This window comes from Sapajus apella, unplaced genomic scaffold (genome assembly GCF_009761245.1).
Source record: "Sapajus apella isolate SASKATOON/1434 unplaced genomic scaffold, GSC_monkey_1.0 scaffold68, whole genome shotgun sequence".
NCBI classification, from domain to species: Eukaryota; Metazoa; Chordata; class Mammalia; order Primates; family Cebidae; genus Sapajus; species Sapajus apella.
This window is the reverse complement of record NW_022437008.1, coordinates 4,918,502-4,944,336: the sequence shown is the minus strand read 5'-3', so window position 1 is coordinate 4,944,336 and position 25,835 is coordinate 4,918,502. Positions and strand designations below refer to the sequence as shown.

Here is a 25,835-nt window from a genome sequence, read left to right as displayed (position 1 = left end):
GTCAGAGCTTGGATTGACAAAGCAGCACGAAGTATAGGGGGTAAAACTTGAAAAAGAGAAATGCAGGACGTAAGCCCCCAAATCTAAACACTCACCAATTCCTCGATTGAGAGCAAAAGTACATGAACACAAGGGAGAACCTATTTGCTTTCAGGAGGTTAGGATAAAAGGCAGCAGCTAGAAGCCTGAAGAACCAAGAGGATATATCAGCTGCTTTACACTGAGCAAGGAGACAAAGTTTGAGGTTTGATTACAAGCAAGCTCACTGCCTGCTAAAAAAATAATTCTCAGAAGAACATAACAGACATGACAGAATTCAGATTAAAATACTACTTATGGGTCAGGCATGGCGGCTCACGCCTGTAATCGCAGCACTTTGGGAGGCTAAGGCGGGTGGATCACAAGGTCAAGAGATAGAGACCATCCTGGCCAACATGGTGAAAGCCTGTCACTACTAAAAATACAAAAAAAATTAGCTGGGTGTGGTGGCGCCCACCTGTAGTCCCAGCTACTCGGGAGGCTGTTCTACTCTCCAGAACAGAGGCAGGAGAATTGCTTGAACCCTGGAGGAGGTGAAGGTTGCAGTGAGCCAAGATCCCACCACTGCAGTCCAGCCTGGTGCCTGACGGCACAGCAAGACTCTGTCTCAAAACAAACAAACAAACAAACAGAAACTACTTATGATGTCCAGCTTTCCAGCAAAAATTACTAAACATGCAAACAAAAAAACAAAACAAAAGGAGTGGGGGGAAAGGAACTGTAGTCACAAAAAGACAATCACAGAAACAAACTCCTAGTGGACCCTTATGTTGGATTTTGCCAAAAAAAAAAAAAAAAAAAAAAAAAAAAAGGCTTCAAAGTAGCTGTTTTAAAGGTATTCAAATACATAACTGGAATAAAAATTTAACTAGAGGGCCGGGCGCGGTGGCTCAAGCCTGTAATCCCAGCACTTTGGGAGGCCAAGGCGGGTGGATCACAAGGTCAAGAGATCAAGACCATCCTGGTCAACGTGGTGAAACCCCGTCTCTACTAAAACTACAAAAAATTAGCTGGGCATGGTGGCGCGTGTCTGTAGTCCCAGCTACTCAGGAGGCTGAGGCAGGAGAATTGCCTGAACCCAGGAGGCGGAGGTAGCGGTGAGCCGAGATCGCGCCATTGCACTCCAGCCTGGGTAACGAGTGAAACTCCGTCTCAAAAAACAAACAAACAAACAAAAAAAAAATTTAACTAGATAGGCTGGGACGATGGCTCATGTTCATAATCCCAGCATTTCTGGGAGGCTGAGGCAGGAAAATCACAAGGTCAGGAGTTCGAGAACAGTCTAGCGAACATGGTGAAATGCCGTCTCTACTAAAAATACAAAAAGTAGCCAGGCACAGTGGCAGGCACCTGTAATCCCAGCTACTCAGGAGGCTGAGGCAGGAGAATTGCCTGAACCCAGGAAGCAGAGGTTGCAGTGAACTGAGACCCTGCCATTGCACTCCAGCCTGAGTGACAGAGCAAGAAAAAAAAAGAAAAAAGAAATTTAACTAGATAAGCTCAATAGCAGAACAGAAATAGAGAAAGAATCACTATCTGTGTAAATCAATCAAGAGAAAATAAGTAACCTCAACAGAAAGAAAAATAATCATGAAACATGAATAGATTCACAAAGATCTGTGGGTCAATTTCAAAAGTCCAACATGAATATAATTAGAGTCCCAGAATGGGGAGAGAAAAAGAAATGGCATAAATAAATTTCATGGAAATAATGGCCTAACACATCCAAATTTGTCAAGAACTTACACCTTCAAAGAGCTTAATTAACCCTAAAGGGATAAACACCAAAGAAAACCACATTTAGCCAAATCCTAATTAAACTGCTAAACAGCCAAGAATTAATTCTACATGCAGCAAAACTATATATTCAAAATGAAGGCAACCTAAAGATATTTTCAGATAAAACCTAGAGAATTCATCGTCAGCAGGACTGCACCATCAAAAATGCTAATAGGCTGGGCATGGTGGCTTACATCTGTAATTCCAGCACTTTGGGAGGCTGAGGAAGGAGGACTGCTTGATATCCAGAAGTTTGAGATCAGCCTAGGCAACAAAGTGAGATCCCCATCTCTGGGAGGTGGGGGGTGAGGAAATTAATTCAGGCTAAGGTAAAAACAACACTAAGGTCTTTTAGGAAGGAATGAAGAAAATGAGAAAAATTGTAAGAGTATAAATATTCACTTCCTTTTCTCTTTACAAGATATGACTGTTTCAAGCAGCAATCAGGGAATGTCTTCTGCTATTTTAGCATGAAAGCAACCATGGATAATATGTAAACAAATGAGCAAAAATGTGTTTCAATAAAACTTAGTTATGGACACTAAAATTTAAACTTCATGAAGTTTTAGTGTGTCAGGAATATTTTTTTCTTGAAAATGTTGTCAAATGATTTAGGTGCAAAAATAATTCTTAGCTTACAATCTGTACAAAACAGGAAACAGGCTGGATTTGGCCTGTGGACTGTAGACCCTTGATTTAAAATAAATATCCTAATACCATTTATTACAAATATAAATATCACATACATGGCCAACAAAAAAGTAAAAGGCGGGTATTAGTAAATGAAACTACAATGTGGCAAGACTGATGTATTTTTACCATAACTAATTTAGTATCAACCCTAAGAAAATTCTGATTGACAATGCATACTGTAATCCTAGGGCAATCACACAAAAAATGCATATTTTTACCATAACTAATTTAGTATCAACCCTAAGAAAATTCTGATTAAGTTGACAATGAATACTGTAATCCTAGGGCAATCACACAAAAAATGCAAATGCATAACTAAAAAGCTAACAGAGGAATGAAAATGAATCATTAAAATGTATGTGACTAACACAAAATACAACAAAATGTAGGAGCAGATAGGCAAAAACAGGAGGAATTTAAAGCATATTACTAAGTGAAAGAAGCCACTCTGAAAAGGCTACATGGTATAGCCTTCCAGATTCTAACCATATGGCATTCTGGAAAAGGCAACATTTTGGAGAGTAAAAAGACCAGTGGTTTCCAGGGGGTAGCAGGGAGGGAGGGATGAACAGGCAGAGCAAAGAGGATTTTTAGGGCAATGAAACCATTTTGTAAGATAATATAATGGTGAATATACACCATTACATATTTGTCAAAACCTACTGACTATACAATATCAGTAGTGAAACCTAATGTAAACTATGAATTTTGGGTAAAAATAATGTGTTAATGTAGCTCCGGCGTTTGTACAAATGGACTGCTCTGGTCCCAGATGCTGATAGTGAGGGAGACTTGTGTGTGTGCAGGGAGTATATAGGAACTTTCTGTATTTTCTGTTCAGTTTTGAAATGAACTTAAAACTGCTCTAAAAAATAGTGTATTTAAAATGCAAAAACAGGCTGGGTGTGCTGGCTTCCTCCTGTAATTCTAGCACTTTGGGAGGCTGAGGCGGGTGGATGACCTGAGCCCAGGAGTTCCATACCAGCCTCAGCAACATAGTGAAATCCCACCCCTACCAAAAATACAAAAAGTTGAGTGTGGTGGTGTGTACCTGTAGCTCCAGCTACTAGGGAGGCTGAGGCAGGAGGATCACTTGAACCCAGGAGGCAGAGGTTGCAGTGAGCCAAGATAGCACCACTGCACTCCAGCCTGGGGACAGAATGAGACTCTGTCTCAAAATAAATAAATAAATAAATAAAAATAAAATTCAAAAACAAACAGGTTAGGCAATCATAAAACAAATAGCAAAAATGGCTACCCTAAATCCAGCCATACCTTTACTTGTATTCAATGTAAATGGACTAAACACTTCAATGAGACGGCAGAGATTATCAGAGTGTCTATGTAAGCAAGATTCAAATAGACTGGGTGTGGTGGCTCACACCTGTAATCCCAGCACTTTGGGAGGCCATAGCAGGCAGATCACTTGAGGTCAGGAGTTCAAGACCAGCCTGGCCAACATGGTGAAATGCCATCTCTACTAAAAATATAAAAATTGGGTGTAGTGATGCACGCCCATAGTCCCAGCTATTTGGGAGGGTGAGGCACAAGAATTGCTGCAACCAGAGAGGCAGAGGCTGCGGTGAGCCAGGATTGTGACACTGCACACTCCAGCTTGGACGACAGAAGGAAACTGTCTCCCCCCAACAAAAAAAATTTTTTTGAAGTAAAAAAAAAAAAAAAAAAATTAGCTAGGTATGGTGGCACATGCCTGTGGTCCTAGCTACTCAGGGAGGCTGAGATGGGAGGATTACTTGAGCCCAGGAGGTTGGGGCTCCAGTGAGGACTGATCACACCACTGCACTCCAGCCTGGGCAACAGAGTAACAGCCTGTCTCAAAAAAAAAAAAAAAAAAACCCTCAAATATATTCATTCTGTCTATGTGAAACTTACTAAAAAAAAAAAAAACAAAGACCCAAATAGGCTGAAAGTAAAAGGATGAAAAAAGATACAGAAACACTAACCACTAAAAAGATATACAAACACAAGCTGAAGTGGCTATGGAAATATCAGACAAAACAGATTTCAACTTGGGGAGCGTTACTACTAGAGACAAGAAGGATATTTCATAATAATAAAGAGTAAGTACATCTGGAAGATGTTACAATCATAAATGTATAGAGTTCCAAAATACATGAAGCAAAACTTGACAAAAGTAAAATGAGATTTTTAGAAGTCCAAAATCACGGTTGATGTTACTGTTTGTCAGCAACGGAAAGAACCAAACTAAAGGGGGTAAATCTATAAACAGCCAGAATATGTAAACAATACTATCAACCATCTAAACCCATCTGACATTTACAGAAAAGCACTTTCAGTAATTTTACAACAGATACTCTTCGCAAGAGCAAACAGACTACTCACCAAGTCAGAACCTAAACAAATCTCAACAGATTAAAGACAAATCCACATAGAATATGTTCTCTGACAACAGTGGAAACTAAATTAAATCTCAAAAAAAACAAGGTACCTAGATAAGCTCCAAAGGTCTGGAAACTAAACAATATACTTCTAAGTAACTATTAATAATTTTAGGTCAAAGAAAAATCAAAAAGGAAATTTTTGGAAAATATTTCCAACTAAATAAAAACATCAAAATTTGTAGATGCAAGCTCAGAGAGAAACTTACAAATTTAAATTTAACACAAAAAGTGTTTATCATAGAATTTTAAAAACACTGAATTTCATAAAATGAAAAACTTCAGCTCTAAAAAACACCATTAAGAAAATAAAAGAATCAAGTCACAGACTGAGAGAAGATATTCATGGTCTTTTTATATGACAAAACAATTGTACCCAGAAAATATGTGGAGCTATTAGAACTCTCACGCATTTGATCGCAGGAAAATAAAATGGCACAACTGCTTTGAGTTTGCAGTTTCTAATAGTTAAACATACACTTTCCGTATAACCCACAGAAGATTCCACACCTGGGTTTTACCCGAAAGAAATAAAGGTGACTAGATAAACAAATAGTAGTATATCCGTACAGTGGAAACATACTCAGCAATTCAAAGGGTGTACTGATACACAGAACAAATACGAATGACTTTCAAAAACATTACTTTGAGTTAAATAAGCCAACTTTCCCAAAAGCTACATATTCTTTTTTTTTTTTTTTTGAAAGGTCTCACATATTTATTATTACTGAACCCAGGCAACCAAAGCCTTCTTTTTTTTTTTTTTTTAACATGAATAATGGAAGCACTGTGGGTTGTACTAACTAATGCCTTCATAACAGATCCAGAGAGGAAATTGTTCAAACTTCTCCAGACAGTGGTGACATTTTTCAGCTTGATTTGGTAACACGATTGTGACCTTCAGACAGCATAAATATGTGTGCCATCACATGTGTAATTTCTTATAGACCCAGCTTGGTTCTTCTCCAATGTCTCCTTTTGGAGTTGTACCTGATTTTATTACCAGTTTTCATCCGAATCCACTGGGGAATGGGACGATTTTGCTTTTGTTTCTTGGCCAGGAATCGCTTAATCCTGAAAGTCTTGTGAGAAGACATGGCAAGAAACGGAGTAAAGCACACACCACAATGGCGGAAAAAGGAAGAAGCTACATATTCTTGATTCCACTTTTATGAAACTCCAGAAGAGGCAAAACTATAGTGACAGAGGCAGATACATGACCACTGAAGCTGGGGATGGCAGTGGAGCAACTAATTGTATGGAACATGAGGCAACTTCTGGAGTAATGAAATTCTGTAATATTGATTGTTGTGGTGAGTATGCAGAGCTATTTACTTCTGAGGTTCATGAACTATATGCTTAAAATGAGTATTTATTGTACATAAGTTATACCTCAATAAAGTTGATTAAAAATGCAAAGTCTGCTTTAGAAAGTAGCAGAGTAGCTCTTATTTGACTATGTTACTGAAAATAACAATGTTAATCCTGAATCCTGGATAAAATATAAAAACAACTTTGAAGGTACTGCAAAGTGTCCCCAATAGACAGACTGGAGGGAAGGGTCTATACTTGGAAAAACAGAAGAGCAATGGGACAATTAACAATTTAAACTACTTGTGGTTTGGGGGCAGGTCCCAAGTAGACACTATATGTGGCAAATAAAATTCAGGTGAAACCCATGGCCTTACTGACTTGAAGAAGCGAAGGCAACACCAGCTGGAAAGGGAGTAGAGAAATCCTATAAAACTGAATGTGGGAGTCAGAGAAAGGACACTAAATAAACTTTGTTAACATCTTTGGCTGATACCTAACTCAACTGGGCATGCATGGGTCAGAATCCAAGCAGTCTGGTAAAAAATAAAAGAAATAAAGTAGGGATTCAAGCTGCCACCAATCATAGAGAATTGTCTGAAGTTTGAGTTCCGTCAAGTGAAGTGCCCAATAAGACATATAGATATTTCTGACTTCCTTTCATGCCAGAAGAATTGCTATGAGAAATTCTCTCCTACCATGAACAACAAAAAAAAACTATAAAAATATATTAAACAACAGAAATATATTAATGCTTGTAGCATTGACCAGCTGACAGCACAGAATGGTGATCTCTGTGAGAGATAAACAAAGTAAGCCCTATAATTGTCCTAGCTTACTGCCTAAAAGCATTTTCTAGTATATCACACAGGGAAGGGGAACACAAGCAGCCCAGCAGTGTCCCTGAGTTGAACAAACAGGCCAGGGCAGTGGCTCACACCTGTAATCCCCGACCTTTGGGAGACCAATGTGGGTGGATCACTTGAGTCAAGGAGTTTGAGGCTGCAGTGATCTATGATCATGCACAGGTTTTTCTTTTTTGTTGTTTTGTTTTGTTTTTAGAGATGGAGTCTCAGTCTGTTGCACTCCAGCCTGGGCAACAGACTGAGACTCTATCTCTAAAAACAAAAAAACAAGAAACAGATCTGGGGAGTCCAAGATGGCTAAAACTGCTGGCAAAAAGCTGAAGAGGAAGAAGTAGCAAAGAGAGGAAAGGGGGAGGGGGAGGGGGAAGGGGAGGGGGGAAGAGAGGAGAGGAGAGAGGAGGGGAGAAGAGAGGGGAGAGGAGAGGAGAGAGGAGGGGAGGGAGGGAGGGAAACAGAGAAGAGAAAGGAGGGGAGGGAGGATAGGAGGGAGGGAGAGAGAGAAGAGAGGAGAGGGGGAGGGGGGGAGGGAGAGGGAGGGAGAGAGAATATTAGAGATAAAGATCAATTCAATCCAGATATCTGCAAAGTTTTCCCCCTGAATCCACAGATAAACACTGATCTGCAAGTATATGGGGGTAAAATTACATGAAGCTTGGGAAAGAATCGAGGAAAGTCAAACAGTCTTGGGAAGTTTGTGTTCCTATCAGCCAGAGCAGAAAGAATTCGTAATACACAAGTTCTAGGCAGAGCAGGGCTTGACAAACTTTTCCTGCAAAGGAGCAGATAGTAAATATTTCAGGCTTTCTGAGCCGAATGGTCTCTGTCACAACAACTCTGCAGCTGTAGTGTGAAAGCAGCTACAGACAGAATGTAAATGAATGAGTGTGATTGTGTTCCAATACTCACAAACCAGACAGCAAGCTGCATTTGGATTTCAGGCTATAGGTTGCTGACCTTAGGAACGGGACTAAATTAGCCCTAGACCAAATGCTGCTCTTGACCTACACTAACAAAAACTTAAAACCAAGGCTCAAAATGGTCTGAAGTAACTTAATTCTTTAATATAACAAAACAAAATCCAGCATTCAGCAATTTAAAATTCAAGTAAAAAAATTTCCAAGCATGCAAAATACAACTAATGTTCATAAGAAAAAAAAATGATCAAAAGAAACGGATTCAGAAATGAAACAGACCCAGAAGTGATGGATTTAACAAACGAGGATGGGCTGGGCACAGTGGTTCATGCCTGTAATTCCATCACTCTGGGAGGCCGAAGCAGAAGTATCACTAGAGCCCAAGAGTTTGAGACCAGCCTGGGCAACACGGCAAAACCGTTTCCACAAAAAATCTAAAAATTCACCGGGTACGGTGGCACACACCGGTAGTCCCACCTACACTGAAGGCTGAGGTCGGGGGTTGCTTGAGCCCAGGAGTTGGAGGCTGCAGTGAGCTGACTGCACCACTGTACTCCAGCTTGGGCAACAGACTGAAACCCTGTCTCAAACAAACAAACAAAAAACAAGGATGTTAAAATAGGATTACAAACATAATCCATAAACTCAAGAAGGTAGAAAAAAAGATAAACATCATGAGAGAAATGGAAGATATAAAAAGGATCAAATAAAATTTATAGAGAAGAAAAATACATGATATGAAAAACACAGCAGGTGGTAGTAAAAACAGATTACACACTGAAGAAGGAAAAGATCAGTGAACTTGAAGAGAAAGAAAGCAATATATACCATGCAAAATACTTTCACAATTGGCTGAGTTCCAATAAAACTCTACAAAACCAGGCACCATGCCTGACTTAGCTCAAATGCGATGGTTTGCCAACCTCTGGCCTAGAACCACTAAAAAACAAAACAAACAAGTATCTAAAGAGGTACTTCTAATAAGTGAATAATACAGAAAAAAATGAAATAAACAAATTTTCTCAATCTAAAAGAAAACTGGAAAAAATAGGAATGGCATATTTAAACCAAAAAATAGTTTAAATGGCATATTTAAACTCAACTATATTGATAATTACATTGAATGGATTAAAAACTCCATTAAAAGATAAGAGCATCACACTGGAGGAAAAAAGAAAAACAAAACCATATACTAGATGTGCCAGATTAACTATAAACATTAAAACACAGGTAAATAAAAGTAAAATGGATGGGCAAGGTGCAGTGGCTCACAACAATAATCCCAGCACTTTGGGAGGCCGAGCAGGAGGATCACTTGGACCCAGGAGTTCAAGACCAGCCTGGGCAACATAGTGAGAGCCCACCTCTACAAAAAATTTAAAAATTAGCCAGATGAGGTGGCACATGACTGTAGTCCTAGCTACTTAAAAGGCTAAGGTGGGAGGATTGCTGGATCCCAGGAGGTTGGAGCTGCAGTAAGCCATGATTGTACCACTGCACTCCAGCCTGGGTAACTGACAGAACAAGATCCTATCTCAAAAAACAAAAACAAAACAACAGTAAAAAGGGATGGAAATCAGTATATCATATACTATAGTTTTCGTTTTTGTTTTGAGATGAGTCCTGATCTGTTGCCCAGGATGGAGTTCAGTGGTGCAATGTCTGCTCACTGTAACCTCCACCTCCTGGGTTCAAGTGATTCTCCTGCCTCAGCCTCCTGAGCAGCTGGGACTACAGGCATGTGCCACCATGCCAGGCTAATTTTTTGTATTTTTAGTAGAGATAGAATTTCACTGTGTTAGCCAGGATGGTCTCAATCTCCTCACCTCGTGATCTACCTGCCTCAGCCTCCCAAAGTACTAGGATTGCAGGTGTGAGCCACTGTGCCCAGCCTCATATACTATAGTTTTAATGTGTCCCCTCCAAAATTCAGGTGTAGGCCAGGCACAGTGGCTCCCATCTGTAATCCTAGCACTTTGGGAGGCAGAGGCAAGAGGACTGCTTGAACCCCAAACCTCTGGACCAGCCCGGGCAACATGGCAAAATCCTGTCTCTATAAAAAAACAGAAAAATTAGCTGGGCATGGTGGCACATGCCTGTAGTATCAGCTACTTGGGAGGCTGAGAAGGGAGGATTGCCTGAGCACAGGATGTTGAGGCTGAAGTGAGCCACGATTGTGCTACTGAACTCCAGCCTGGGCAACTGAGCAAGACCCTATCTGAAAACAAAAACCAAACAACATTCAAGTGTTACCAATGTGATAGTATTCAGAGGTAAGACCTTTAATATGTGATTAGGTGAGTCATTAGGGTTCCTCCCTTTGTGAATGGGATTAAGGCCCTTGTAAAGTGGCTTCATGTACCACGGGGCTGGCCTGTCCTTCTGCCTTCTGCCATGTGAGGATACAGCCTCAAGCTGCCATCTTGGAAGCAGAGAGCAGACCTTACCAGACACACAAACCTGCCTGTATCTTCATCTTGGACCTCCCAGCCTTCAGAATTGTGAGAAAATTTATTTTTGTTCTTCATAAATTATCCAGTTTCAGGCATTCTGTTATAGCAGCACAAAGAACAAAGACACCATACAATCATAAGAAAGTTAGAATAGCTATAAAAATATTAACCAAAATAGATTTCAGGGCAATATTATTCAGAATATTATCAGGGATTGAGGCATTTCATAATAATAGAGCAGGGTGAATTCATGAGAGGACATAACAATCTGAAATACAAATGCATCTAAAAACAAAGCTTAGTCATAATAGAAGATTCCAACTTTCTTCCTTCAGTCATTACTGTTAACAGAGTGAAGAACAATAAGGATACAGAAAACTTTCAACACAATCAACCAATTTAATCTCACTGATATTTACAGGACATACCCAATAACATCAGAATATACACTCTTTACAAGGGCACAGAGAACACTGATCACATTAAACTGTAGTCTGTGCTATAAAAGAAGTCTCTATAAATTTAGGAAGACATCACATAGACTCTGTTTTCTGATTGCAACAGAATTAAACTAGAACCAGTTACAGGAAGCTATCTGGAAAATCCCCAAATATTTGGAAATTAAAGACATCTCTAAATAACGAATGGGTGAAAAACAAACATGAAAAAATTAGAAAATATTTTCAACTGAATAAGAAAATGCAACATGTCAAAACTTGTTGGGAACCTTTTAAATAATGCTTACAGAGAAATTTATAGCATTTAAAGCTTCTATTAGATAAAAAGAAAAGTCTTAATATACACTCCCATCTATGTAAGAGTTGGAAAAAAAGAGCTAATTATACTCAACGTCATGAGAGGGAAAGGAAATACAAAATAAAAGAGGAGAAATGAAGAAACAAAAATACTACAAGAAATCAATGAAACTAAAAGCTGGTGTGTACCATCAACTTCATTAATATACCTGTAGCCAATGAACCAGGAAAAAAAGTGAGAGACACAAATCATAAATAACAAGAATAAAACAGGGGCACTGCTACAGATGATACAAACATCAAAAGGATAAAAAGAGCAACAACTTTATGCCAATACAGTTTACAACTTAGAGGAACCGAACAAATTCCTGGAGAGTCACAAACTACAAAAGCTCATTGAATTAAAAGAGAAACTGATAACCTAAACATTCCTCATTCTATTACAAAAATTGAACTACTGGTTCAACATCTTTCCACAAAGAAATCTCCAAGTCAGGCCAGATGCAGTGGCTTATGCCTGTAATCCCAGCACTTTCGGAGGCTGAGGCGGATGGATCACGAGGTCAGGAGTTTGAGACCAGCCTGGCCAACATGGTGAAACCTGGTATGTACTAAAACTACAAAAATTAGCTGGGTATGGTGGCAGGCACCTGTAATCCCAGCTACTTGGGTGGCTGAGGCAGGAGAATCGCTTGAACCCAGGAAGGCGGAGGTTGCAGTGAGCCGAGATCGCACCACTGCACTCCAGCCTGGGGAACAATGGCGAGACACCATCTCAAAAAAAAGAAAAGAAATCTCCAAGTCAGATAGATGGCTTCATGGTGAATCCTAACAAACATTAAAGAAGAACCAAAACCAATTCTATATAAATTCTTTCAGAAAATAACAGGAGAGAATACATGCCAATTTATTAATGAGATAGCATGACTCTGACATCAAACAGAAAAACTATACATTAGATCCTTTATGAACTACAGATGAGAAAAATCAGTAACAATGTATTAGCAGATTCATCAAATTAATATACAAAACAATATATACAAAAGTACTATATCGTGACCAAGTGGAGTTTATCCCAGGACAACTAAGTTTAATATTTCAAAATCAATCAATCTAATTCATTATAGTAACATTAAAAAAAAGAAAAAGCCATGTAATGTGAAAAACCAATAGATGAAGAAATAATAATAATAATTATTATTTTTTGAGATGAAGTTTCTCTCTTTGTTGCCCAGGCTGGAGTGCAGTGCTAAGGATCTTGGCTTACTGCAACCTCCACCTACCAGGTTCAAGTGGTTCTCCTGTCTCAGCCTCCCGAGTAGCTGGGATTACAGGTGCCCAAGATCACACCCAGGTAATTTTTTTTTTGTATTTTTAGTAGAGACAGGGTTTCACCATATTGGCCAGGCTGGTCTCAAACTCCTGACCTCAGGTGATCCACCCACCTTGGTCTCCCAAAGTGCTGGGATTACAGGCATGAGCCACCGTACCTGGCCGTTTTTTGTTTGTTTTTTATAAAGGGTCTCCCTCTGTCACCGGGCTGGAGTGTAATGGTACAATTATAGCTCACAGCAGCCTTGACCTCCTGGGCTCAAGAGATCCACCCACCTTAGTCTCCTCAGTAAATGGGACAAGGGACAAGAGGTGGGCACCACCACACCAAGCTATTATTATTTTTTTTTTTGGTAGAGACAGGGTCTCACTATCTTGCCTAGGCCAGTCTTGAACTCTTGGCTCCAGTGATTTACCTGCCCTGGCCTCCCACAGTGCTGGGATTACAAGCATGAGCTACCACATCTGGCCCAGAAAAACTTTTGAGAAAATTTAACACTCATTCATGATAAAAACTATCAGCAAACTGGAATGTCTTTGATCATTTAAATTGAAATCCCAGCCACGCATGGTGGCTTACACCTGTAATCTCAACACTTTGGGAGGCCGAGGTGGAAGATAACTTGAGGCCAGGAGTTCAAGACCAGCCTCGCCAATATGGTGAAATCCCATCTCTACTAAAAATACAAAAATTAGGCCAGCATGGTGGTGCATGTCTGTAATCCCAGCTACACCTGAGGCTGACACTCCAGAATTGCTTGAACCCAGGAGGCAGATGTTGCAGTGAGCCAAGATCCACCACCACTGTACTGTAGCCTGGGTGACAAAGCAAAACTCTGTCTCAAAAAAAAAAAAAAAAAAAAAATCCAGTAGCTAATATCGAACTTGGCAGTGAAAAACAATGCTTTTCGCCTAAGTCAGGCACAAGACAAGAATGTCTGTTCTTAGAACTTATACACAACATTTTACTGGAGGTTCTAGATAATGTAGGGAGGCAAGACAGAAATGAAGGGAATATAGATTAGAAAGCAAGAAAGAAAACAGTCATTATTCACATATCACAGGACTGTCCATGTAGAAAATCCTAAGAATCTATAAAAAAAAATTACTAGAATAAGAGCGTTTTGAAAGGTTGCAGGTCAAGATAAAAAAAAAATCAACTGCATTTTCACATACTAGCAATAAACAGTGGGAAAATGAAATAGAAATGAACATCATTTACAGCAGCATTAAAAAAAAATGCAAGGATATAAAAAACATTTACAAGACTGGTACACTGAAAGCAACATTATTGAAAGAATTTAAGGAAGATCTAAAGAAAAGGAGATGTCCATCATGTTCATGAATTGGAAAACTCTATTAGCATTAATGATTATTGTTCTTGTATTCAAACTGTTATAAGCATTTTAACATTTCTTGTCTCTTAATGAAATGTCTTTATACATTCCTCTAAGGCACTTTGCATCTGATGCTATAAAGAATAAAATGGGGAGTTATTGTTTAGTGTTATTGGTACAGAATTTCTATTTGAGATGACGAAAAACAGTTCTGCAAATAGTGGTGATGGTTACACAACTTGTGAACATACTTAATGGCTTTGAATTATACACTAAAAAATGGTTAAAATGGGCTGGGTGCAGTGGCTCATGCCTGTAATCCTAGCACTTTGGAAGGCTGAGGCGGGCAGATCACGAGGTCAAGAGATCGAGGCCATCCTGGCCAACATGGTGAAACCCCGTCTCTACTAAAAATACAAACATTAGCTGGGCGTGGTGGTGTGCGCCTGTAGTCCCAGCTACTCGGGAGGCTGAGGCAGGAAAACTGCTTGAACCCGGCAGGCAGAGGTTGCAGTGAGCCGAGATCGTGCCACGGCACTCCAGCCTGGCACCTGGCGACAGAACAAGACTCTGTCACCAAAAAAAAAAAAAAAAATGGTTAAAATGGTAAGCTCTGTTATGCATATTTTACATAAATAAAAGTAAACACAAAAGCACAGAAAACAAAAACATGTAAGCAAGCACTGGGGTGAGCCCTTGGAGAACTGAAAAAGAAGTGAAGATGTTAAATGGAAGACAAGTGACCACTGAGAGAGGCACCCAAATCAAGACAGTATCAGTGGAGGATGGAGAGAACTGTGGTAAGAGGAACAGAATTTGCCACTCAATGATTTTGCAGTGAATCAGAGACTCTTAACTCACATTGGCTGTATTAGCAGGTGGGTAGGGGTTGGGGCTCTAACCAGATTGTAAAAAACAAAAAAGAATAGGATGGGCAGAAGGAGACAATAAGGTGAATCTCAGACATATGCATGAGGGATCTGTGGAACATGTAGGTGGTAATATCTAGCTGGAGGCTGGATATATAGTTTTAACTATATACTAAAAAGACAGAGGTTTAGAATTAAAATTACTTGAGCATCATTAGAATAATAGCGGTAGGTAGTGAACAGGAGAGTGTAAATAGAAGAGAATCAATACAGAATCTGGAGAACAGCAATATTTAAGAGGTCCAGATACGAAGATAAATTTTCTGAGTGAAACAAGAAAGCGTAGTGTCTTTGAAACCAGGAGCAGCATATTTCAAGAGTTACACTCTAGTTCAATATGGCAGTCGCTGCAAATATATTTACTTCTACATCTAAACATAAAATTGGAAGAAAATTGAAAATAGAAATAAATCTAGAATACAATTAATATACTAAGGTGTTATTGGAAGGCTGCAGATTTTTAGAAATTATTAGCAGCTGTAAGCCAAACTCAAGGTAGAGGAGACACATAAGATTCTGAGTTCTTTATACAGGTTGCAAATCTCCATCCTTAAAGCCTCAACACAAGACTTCTTGCTACTTACTAATTCTATATAAATTCTATCAATTTCACTACCATCTTGACTCCAGTTTGTGGAGGCGATAAAGCCTTATATATATATTTTTAATCTACACAAGACAGGTTCATTCAGTAATACATTTTCATTTAATTCAAGGAAATGCATTTGTGTTCCTACATAGCTTCTGGGAGAAGACTGAGAGAGGAGATAATGTATGATATACCCACTGACAGTCTTGTTCTGTCACCCAGGCTGGAGTGGAGTGACATGATCATGGCTCACTGTAGGCCTGATCTCTGGGCTCACGCCATATTCCCACTTAAGCCTCCCAAATAACTAGGACCACTGGCGCATGCCACTGCACGTGCACCTGGCTAATTCTTTTCATTTTTTCAGACAGAGTCTCACTCTGATACCCAGGTTGGAGTGCAGCAGCACAATCTTCGCTCTCTGCAACATCTGCTTCCTGGATTCAAGCAATTCTCCTGCCTCAGCCTCTCGAGTAGCTGGGATTACAGGTGTCTGCCACCAAGCCTGGCTAATTTTTATATTTTTAGTAGAGACAGTGTTTCACCATGTTGGCCAGGCTGGTATCGAATTTGCGACCTCAGGTGATCCACCGCCTCGGCCTCCCAAAGTGTTGGGATTACAGGCATGAGCCACTGCACCTAGCCTTTTTTTTTTTTTTTTTTTTTTTTAAATTTCTGGTAGAGACAAGGGGCTCTCTATGATGTCCAGGCTGCCTGGTCTTGAACTCTTGGGCTCAAGCAATTCTCCTGCCTCAGCCTCCCAAAGTGCTAGAATTACAGGTGTGAGCCATCATGCCTGGCCTGACGTATCCACTTAATGTGTGAACATTGGTTAAAGTTGGGAGCATTTGTGGAACATGGAGTCTTATCTGACCAATATGAGAAGAAGTAAGGACCAGTTTTCTGGAGGGGAAGAAAGGCAGAAGGATGTAGGACAAGACAGACATATGCCCAAATATCCTTAAAAAAAAAAAAAAAAAAAACTTTCAGAAAGTAGAGAGAAACCATAGCCTTACCTGAGCCATGCTTTGGAGATATGAAATAGATGACCAGTCCCTCCTTTGGGCTCCTCTTTAGAAAAGAGGGAGGTCCTAAGAAGACAAAGCCAAGACAAAAAAAAAAAGCCACATGAAACCACACGTGCCTCACAGTTCTTATAATTCCCTTAAAACTGCCTCCATTTCCCTTGTATTGATCCTTGTCCACTCTGAATATGCCACATAAATATAGTGGAGAGAACCAACTAGGCAAATCCTGTTTTATCCCCAAGGTCAGAGACACAGGCTTTTGGGGCAACAGGATGGATTTTGGGCAAGCTCCTTTCCTCTCAAGCACTACCTTTTCTCTCCTAGTCAGCCTACTATTATTAACTACTTCTAAGCTGTTCTCCATTAAGGCTGCACCATGTATAGTACCACCAGCAATATATGAGAATACCTGTCACTCCACATTGAGGAATACTACTGACACAAATCTTTTTTAAAATTTTAAAATTTTTAGTTTTTTAGAAATCAGGCTTCACCATGTTGGCCAAGCTGGTCTCAAACTCTTGACCTCAAGTGATCCACCCGCTTCAGCCTCTAGGATTATAGGCATCAGCCACCGCACCCAACCTACAAATCTTTTTATGTTTGACTATCTAACAGACGTAAATTGTGGTTCTAGTTTCTTTTTTTCTTACCATGAACAATAAACTTCTTTTCCTAAGTTTAAAGAATGCTTTTAGTTTCTTATCTATGGTCTTATCATTCATTTCATTTTCTATTTTTATCTTCTGAATTGGTGTTAGACTTCTTTAAAGGAAGGAAATTAATCCTTTATTTTTATGGTATGAGTTCCAAATAATTTTTCTTTTTTTTTTTTTTTTGACAGTCTTGCTTCCTCGCCCAGGCTGGAGTGCAATGGTGCGATCTTGGCTCACCGCAACATCCACTTCCAGGTTCAAGCGATTCTCCTGCCTCAGCCTCCCAGTAGCTGGGATTAAAGGCATGTGCCACCACGTCCGGCTAATTTTTATATTTAGTAGAGATGGGGTTTCACCATATCAGCCAGGCTGGTCTCAAACTCCTGACCTCAAGTGATTCACCAGCCTCGGCCTCCTAAAGTGCTGGGATTACAGGCGTGAGCTCCTGACTATAATTTTCCTTTTTTAGAAACAGGGTCATACTCTGCCATCCAGGCTGGAGTACAGTGGCACTAGTCTAGCTCAGTGCAACCTCAAACTCCTGGGCTCAAGCAATCCTATCTCAGCCTCCCAAGTAGCTAGCACGAAAAGTACATGCCACCATGCCCAACTAATTTTTTAAATAATTTTTTTAGATGGGGTCTTACAATGTTGCCCAGGCTGGCCTAATGTGCCCCTCCCATGTGATTACAGGCTTGAGCCACTGTGTCCAACCCCAAATAATTTTTTTTGAGACAGAATTTTATTCTTGTTGTCCAGGCTGGAGTGCAGTGGCACAATCTTTGCTCACTCCAACTTCTGCTTCCCAGGTTCAAGCAATTTTCCTGCCTCAGCCTCCTGAGTAGCTGGGATTACAGGCATCTACCACCACGCCCAGCTAATTTTTCTGTATTTTTCATAGAGACAGGGTTTCACCATGTTGGCCAGGCTGGTTTCGAACTCCTGACCTCTGGTGATCCACCCACCTCAGCCTCCCAAAATGCTGAGATTACAGGTGTGAGCCACTGCGCCTGGCCAATAATTTTTTATAGTTTCTCATTTTACTTTTTTTTTCCAATGTAAAAATACAATTTTAAAAATTATTTGGCCATCTAGTTTGGTGTCACGAGGTACTCCAGAATCTGTATTTCCTTTATTCATCAAAACTGCCATCTTTATCATGTATTTTATTTCCGTTATATATCTAAGTAGATCTGAGCTTTATATTTATTTTCACTGAACTGTTCATTTAATTGCCTAGTTATCAGTTTTAAAACAGTTTAGTATCTACTAGGGCTATTTCCCTGACAGTTTCTCTCTCTCAGAATTTCTGGTATTTATTTTCTCCTAACAGTGCTACAAAGTTCAAACATTTTTATTAAAATCTTAACAGAAATGGATGAAATGTTAGGAAGTTTTGACATTTTATCATGTTGTTTCTTCCTGTTCTTTTATTCAAGTCTTATTTTTATTTTGTTTTTGAGACAGGGTCTTACTCCTTGCCTAGGCTAGAATGCAGTGGCACAATCATGGCTTACTGCAGCCTCGACCTCCTCAGCTCAAGCGATTCTCCCACCTCACCCTCCTACATAGCTGGGACCACAGGCATGCATTACCCACATCCAGCTAATTACTTTTTTAATTTTAATTTTTTTTTTTGAGACAGGGTCTTACTCTGTTTGCCAGGCTGGAGTACAGTGGCATTACCACTGCTCACTGCAGCACTGGCTTCCCTGGGCTCAAGCAATCCTCCTACTCAGCCTCCTGGGTAGCTGGGACTACAGGCGCACACGACCAAGCCAGGCTAATTTTTTTTTTTTTGTAGAAATGGAGTCTTACTATGTTGCTAAGGCTCAGTTGCTCCAACTCCTGAGCTCAAGCCATCTTCCTGCCTTGGCCTCCCAAAATGCTGGGACTACAGGTGTGAACCACTGTATCCTGCCTACTCCCAGGTTGCTGGAAACTTTGAGAAAGGGTAAGTGGCTCACAGGGGCAGATATGGGGTAAGATACTCTGTATGGCTGTGTCCAAAAGTGCCTAGAGTAAGAAACAGAATCCATGCCCAACAACAGGGGATCAGACACAGTAGGCACTTCTTAGTCTTGCAGCAGGCTCTTCTTAAAATTTATGTTTTTTATTTTGAAATGACTATAAATCCACAGAAGCTTGCAAGAATAGTGCAGAGAGGTCTCATTTACCTTTCACCCAGCTTCCTGACAATGGTCACATCTTCCACAACCATAGCACATGGTCAAAAGCAGAAAACTGGCTGGGTGCTGTGGGTAGCTCATGCCTATAATCCCAGCACTTTGGGAGGACAAGGCAGGAAGATGATGTGAGCTCAGAAATTCGAGACCAGCCTGGGCAACATAGTGAGACTCTGTCTCTAAAAAATAAAAATACACAAATTAGCCAGTACAGTGGTGTGTACCTGCAGTCCCAGCTACTCAGGAGGCTGAGGCAGGAGGTTCACTTAAGCCCAGGAGTTTGAGGTTACAGTGAGCTATGACCATGCCACTGTACTGTACAACAGAGCAAGACTTTGTCTCTAAAACATAAAAAAAAAATCAGAAAATTGACATTACACAATGCACCAACTTCTTTCAGATATCGCTAGTTTTCCACGTATTCATTATGTTTCTACCATTTTATCATAGATTTAGATTTGTGTCACTACCACCACAATCAAGAAACAAAATTATTCCATGTAAAGATACTATTTTAAAATAATTGTTTAGCCGGGCGCGGTGGCTCAGCCTGTAATCCCAGCACTTTGGGAGGCCGAGGCGGGAGGATCACGAGGTCAAGAGATCGAGACCATCCTGGTCAACATAGTGAAACCCCGTCTCTACTAAAAATACAGAAAATTAGCTGGGCATGGTGGCGCGTGCCTGTAATCCCAGCTACTCAGGAGGCTGAGGCAGGAGAATTGCCTGAACCCAGGAGGCGGAGGTTGCGGTGAGCCAAGATCGCGCCATTGCACTCCAGCCTGGGTAACAAGAGCGAAACTCCGTCTCAAAAAAAAAAAAAAAAAAAAAATTGTTTAAATGACTTATCAATCCCACTCCTATCTATCCATGACAAACAAAAACATGTATCTACAAAAAGACCCAAATGTAAATGTTCATAGCAGTTTTATTCATAATCACCTCAGAAGTGGAAACAATCCAAGTGTGCATCAATGGATACCCAGACAAACCAACCATCATCCATCCAGCCAATGGAATATACTACTTCGTACTAAGAAGAATGAAGCAATGATACATGCAATAACATGAGTGAATTGCAACAAGCAAATGAATTGAGCTCATGCCTGTAATCCCAGCACTTTGGGAGGACAAGGCAGGAGGATCCTGTGAGTTAAAGACCAGCCTGAGCAACATGGTGAGACTCTGTCTCTATAAATAAAAATACACAAATTAGCCAGCAGGGTGGCATGTACCTGTAGTCCCAGTTACAGCTTACTGATTGCAACATGCTTACTGAATCTTCATTCAGACTCAAAAGGCTACATTCTGCATGACTCCATTTATATGAGATAAAATTAGAACAGAGGTTACTGTTGTGCCAGCGTGACTGGAAGGGGCCCAGAGGTGTTCTGTTTTTGTTTTCTTTTTAAATTTGGGTGGTGGTGGTGACATGGGTTTAAATAAATGCAAATATATAGATTTGCTTATATTAAAATAATGAAAGAATAAGCTAAAAACTTAGATAAAAGATAGAATATAATATTCTCTGTTGCTTTTGTCACTAACAAAGTATCCTGGAGGCCAGTCAAGGTGGCTCACTCCTATAATCCCAGCACCTTGGGAGGCCGAGGTGGGCAGATCACTTGAGCCTAGGGAAAGAGAGCAAGACCCTAGCCGCATAATAAATAAAAATAAAATCAGCCAGGTATGGTTGTACATGCCTGTGGTCCCAGCCACTTGGGAGGCTCAGGTGCGAGGATCACCTGAGCCCAAGAGGTTGAGACTGCAGTGATCCATGGCACTACAGCCTGGGTAATGGAGTGACACCTTGTCTCAGAAACAGGTCAGGTGCAGTGGCTCATGCCTGTAATCCTAGCACTTTGGGAGGCCGAGGGGGGCAGATCATGAGGTCAGGAGATTGAGACCATCTGGCTAACTCGATGAAACCCTATCTCTACTAAAACTACAAAAACTATTATGGTGTGGTGGCACATGCCTGTAATCCAAGCTACTCGGGAGGCTGAGGCAGGATAACTGCTTGAACCCAGGAAGCAGAGGTTGCAGTGAGCTAAGATCCCACCACTATACTCCAGCCTGGGCAGCAGAGTGAGACTCCATCTCAAAAAACAAACACACACACACACACACACACAAACAAATCCAAAGTATCCTCATGACCCTTCTCCATGAATGCATGAAACTGATTCCTTTTCATGGCTGCATAATACTCCTCAGTGGCACTGTGCTTGGTTAAATTCAGCCAGTTTCCCTCTCTTGGATATTTGGAATGCAATTATTTCTTTACACTTTCCAAAATAATTCCCTGTGACGTAGATCCAGTGATCCTCACACAAACCCTGAGTGACGTAGGTCCTATTATAACTGAAATTGACCAACATAGGAGACACGGCTTGCTCAGTATTGAACAATGCAGAGGTGGCCTAGCCAAGATTTTTTAAATGACAACATTATTGATAAATAATTCACATACCATACAATTCACCCATTTAAAGCATACAATTCAATGGCTTTTGGTATATTCACAAACCATAATGACCATTCATCCACAATCTAATTTTAGAACATTTTAATCATCACAAAAGAAACCCCAAAAGAATACATGCCAAATTTAAGATCATTAACTGTATGCTTATGTGTTTTTTCCTAAGAGTTTTATAGTTTCTTTTGTTTTGAAACAGGGTCTCACTGTTGCCTAAGCAGTAGTGCAACAGTGTGATCATGGCTCACTGCAGCCTTGACCGCCTGGGCTTAGGTGATCCTCCCACCTCAGTCTCCTGAGTAGCTGGGACCACAGGGGTGTGCCACCATGCCTGGCTAATTTTTGTATTTTTGTAGTGACAGGGTTTCGCCAAGTTGCCCAGGCTGGTCTTGAACTCCTGGACTCAAGCAGTGCACACATCTCAGCCTCCCAAAGTGCTGGGATTACAGGTATGAGCCACTGTGCCCAACCAAAAGTCTTATTTTTAAATGTGCTTTTTATTAATATATCATGTAATTAATAAAGTCACTTCCTTTGTATCTGTTAATAGTCTTTTTTCCTCATTTTTTTTCGCACACTTCCTATTGATTTCTTAATGTTTTTTCCAACAACCCTGAATTTTCTCATTGTTATCGTTGTTCATTTTTAACAGGATGAAAACTTAGAAATCTTTTGCCTCAGTCGTAGCTGATATCCCAAAGATGGTGAATGAAACAAAATTCTAAAAGAATCTCATTTCAGAATAGGATCTTATACAGCTGTTGAGTGTAAAATTTTGCTATCATTAAACTCCTCCCTTAAAAGGGTGGAGAGGCTGAAGGAGGAGAATGTATTTTTAAGAGATTAAGTTATTTTTAGAACAGTTTTTCCAGGGGGAAAAAAGTGAGTGATTCTCCTGTCTTTGCAACACACAAGGGGTCCCTCAGAACCTGATGCCACTAGGAACCAAAGTGGTGAGAGTCTTCTTGGCAAAAAGGTGCCTGTTTCTAGGATTTGGGAGGGCAAAGTGACTGAGGTGGCTAATTCTCACCTTAACACTAGGTGAAGACCCCATTGGTGGAGGCTGTCTGGGTTGTCTTGGGTCCTATCAAAGAGGACTCACTGGACAAACTCACCCACCAGAGTGGGTGGGCCATTGCATGCCCAGAGGAAACACTGAGGTGGCAGCTGGAGAAGAGCTATGCCCATAAGAAGGGAAGTGTATCGGGAGGTTCTAAGCAGCAGGTTCTCTTGGGAGGTAAGAGATGACTTACACTAAATTATAGTGGTATCAGTCATGTTAGCCTCTTCTTGTCTCTGACTTCTGACTTCTCATTCCTTTCCCAGCTCCCAATCCGTGAGAGCTGAAGACTACCTATAGGGAGTAAAAAGGAGACAAAATAAAGTTTGGGAATTAAAAAAAACTAATCATGTATCCTTTCACATTGCAGACTTCCAGCAGAAGGAATTCATCCAGCAAATAAATAAATAAATAACAAATATATATATATATATATATATCTCCAAATAGGAATTTTGAGAATGGCAGTTATCAAATAAAGCTTTTCTCTGCATTGTCCCAGTGGTTCTATTCATTTAAGCATATCAGTCACCACTCAATACCAGGTTTCCCAATAAATGATTTTTTGGGGGAGAGGGGAGAGGCAGGGATGGAGTGCAGTGGTGCGATCGGGCTCACTGCAGCTTCCACCTCCGAGTTCAAGTGATTCCCCTGCCTCAGCCTGCAGAGTAGCTGGGATTATAGGTGTGCATCATCATGCCTGGCTAATTTTTGTATTTTTAGTAGAGACAGGGTTTCACCATGTTGGCCAGGCTAATTTAAAACTCTTGACCTCAGGTGATTTGTCCGCCCCAGCTTCCTAAAGTGCCGGGATTACAGGTGTGAGCCACTGCACCTGGCCCCAATTTATGATCTTACCCTCTGAAAATTATTTTGCCCTTCCACTCTATTAAAAATAGTCATTACTCGTTCTACTTGTTTAATTACCAGAGTCAAATTCTACAGGCATATATAAAATGCCCAATACTCAGAAATCAATCTAAACAATGCATAGTTTAGTGAGAACCCGGTTTCTCAAGCACTCCACCTCAGTCACACAATGTGCCACATCCGTAGTCATCACGGGTCGTGCACACAAAATACTTCAGAAATTAGACATATTCATAGCTGTATCACCCACTTACATAGTCATAATCTCATAGGCGCCCACATCGTGCACAATTTCACATAACTTATACTTCTACAAAAAGTAACAATATTTCACTCACAATGCCCTCACTGTTGCCTCTCCAGAGCCAGACACAAGCTCAAAGACAAATCGACTCGCACCTAATTTAAATTAAAACTTAACACACGCAGGGACCCTAGCACCTTCATAAACAACCAGTTCCACAACGTCACGCAGAATAACACATTCCCCCACCACAACACACAGGACAGGTACGAAAAGCCACATACACGGAGCGCCTGTTGTGTGCCAGGCCGTGCTCTAGGAGCTGGCGGAAGAAAATCGGGCGAAATTCCTGCCACTGCGGCGCTCACCACCGCCTCGGGCTCCCGGTTCCCTTCTACAGGCGCTCCCCGGCCCGCGCTCTGGTTCCTGCTTCCCTTCTAGCCTTCTCGGGGGCTCGGACTCGCACTTTCCTCCTGCCAACTTCTCGTCCCAGGTTGCTTCTCTTCCCTTCTTGCTTTCCCCAGCCCAGGTTCCCGCCTCCCTACTTCGCTTTCCCTACCCGTCCCACTATCACCCGCTTTCTCAGCGCTGGGCAGACACGCCAGCCTCACCTTCAGTCGCTGGCCGGGCGTCTGCGCACGCGCACTCCCGCGCGGACGGTGCCTCCCAGGTGTCTGCGCGGCGCGTTCCTGCAGGCCAACGGCTACGCGCGCCTTCTCCACATCCGGGCGTTTCCGGCCTTGGACTACATTTCCCACAGGCTCCCGGGCGGTTTTCGAACTTTGATCTCTGGTTACCCTTCCAAGATCTCAAAGTGCCTGGGTTAGGTGAGGGAGGCGCTCACAGTGAGGAAGCCCCAAGCTCCCAGGCAACTGACAGAGCGTGCACGGCCGTAGCTCGGGCCTGCGTGTGCACGTGTGCGTGTGTGAGCTTTTGACGCCAGGACACGGCGGCGATGTGCGCGGCGAGGCGGCTGCCACAGGTGCGTGATTGTGCTCCTGTCCCTGCTCGGATGCGGAACATTTGGGTGGCTTTGATGTGGGGTGTTTGACACTGTAGGGTCTGAGGCCTTCCATCATACTACAGTGCTGCTGTGGTCTAGTGATGGAAGAGCTTTTAAGTCGGTGGTGGTGTGTGTGTAATGGGTGGAGCTTCATTTCTGCAGTGCTGGGTTTAATGTTGGGGCAGAGGGGTCTTTTGATCTCCCCCTGTGCCTGTGAGGACTACTATCGACACCTATATTAAGCAGAGTCATCTTGCAATGAAGCATGGCACGCGTTGTCTTCTCAGGGCACCCTCATCCCCGGTGCTCAGCCTGGTGTTTAACACAGGGGATCCTGGTGGAGTGAGTACCCACCTAAGTGCCAGTTTTAGACTCGATTGTTTCTTGGGCTCTGCATCTCTGAGTTCCCAGCTTCCTTTTTTCTCCCGCTTTATAGCCGTATAGACCCCAGCTGCAGTGAAAAGGCCATCAAAAAGGGATAATCGAGTGGTGGAATAAAATCTACAATCCGAAAAATCACAGACCTGTTTTTGGAATGAGGCTTTTCGAGTCCTAAGTGTCTTTTAGGCAGAGTTCTGGGAAGACATGATGGGGAGGAGCAACTGATAAAAACTCACTGTGTCTAAAATCTTAGGATTTTAGATTTAGGATATTTAAGACAGTATTTGAATTAGTACTCTGAAAGGTCTGTGAAGAAAGTTAGGGTCTCTTCAGCCAGAATTCAGACCATTTCAACACTGCATTCCATGTATCATGCACATATCTCCTTTTATTATTTTTTTCTGCTCTCAAAGGAGATTTCTTGCATTGTAAAATTAGTAGATTCTTAATTCAGAAGATTGGAGAATATATATATATATATATATATATATTTTTTTTTTTTTTTTTT

At 41.2% G+C, this 25,835-nt stretch overlaps 2 protein-coding genes across 12 annotated transcripts in view; both read right to left on the bottom strand.

Moving 5' to 3' along the window:
• The window catches only part of ZNF567 (zinc finger protein 567), a 34,911-nt gene extending 10,224 nt beyond the window's left edge, over positions 1–24,687 (bottom strand). Inside the window, exons 1-4 of one of the 11 annotated variants that reach the window (XM_032249342.1) lie at positions 24,228–24,687; positions 23,023–23,123; positions 16,434–16,508; positions 10,470–10,572 (exon numbers count right to left, since the gene is read on the bottom strand). In XM_032249342.1, coding sequence (XP_032105233.1) covers positions 10,470–10,550 — 81 coding nt within the window. In that variant the 5' untranslated portion in view covers positions 10,551–10,572; positions 16,434–16,508; positions 23,023–23,123; positions 24,228–24,687. Of the gene's footprint in view, positions 1–10,469; positions 10,573–16,433; positions 16,509–19,278; positions 19,343–22,799; positions 23,124–24,227 lie in introns of those variants that run through there. The other 10 variants (XM_032249350.1, XM_032249344.1, XM_032249343.1 and 7 more) reach the window with 10 other exon arrangements.
• LOC116530907 (60S ribosomal protein L39) lies at positions 5,664–6,074 on the bottom strand. The gene has a single exon (XM_032249458.1). The coding sequence runs from the start codon at positions 6,026–6,028 to the stop codon at positions 5,873–5,875; it is 156 nt and encodes a 51-aa protein (XP_032105349.1). The 5' UTR covers positions 6,029–6,074; the 3' UTR covers positions 5,664–5,872.
• Positions 24,688–25,835: the final 1,148 nt, after the last annotated feature.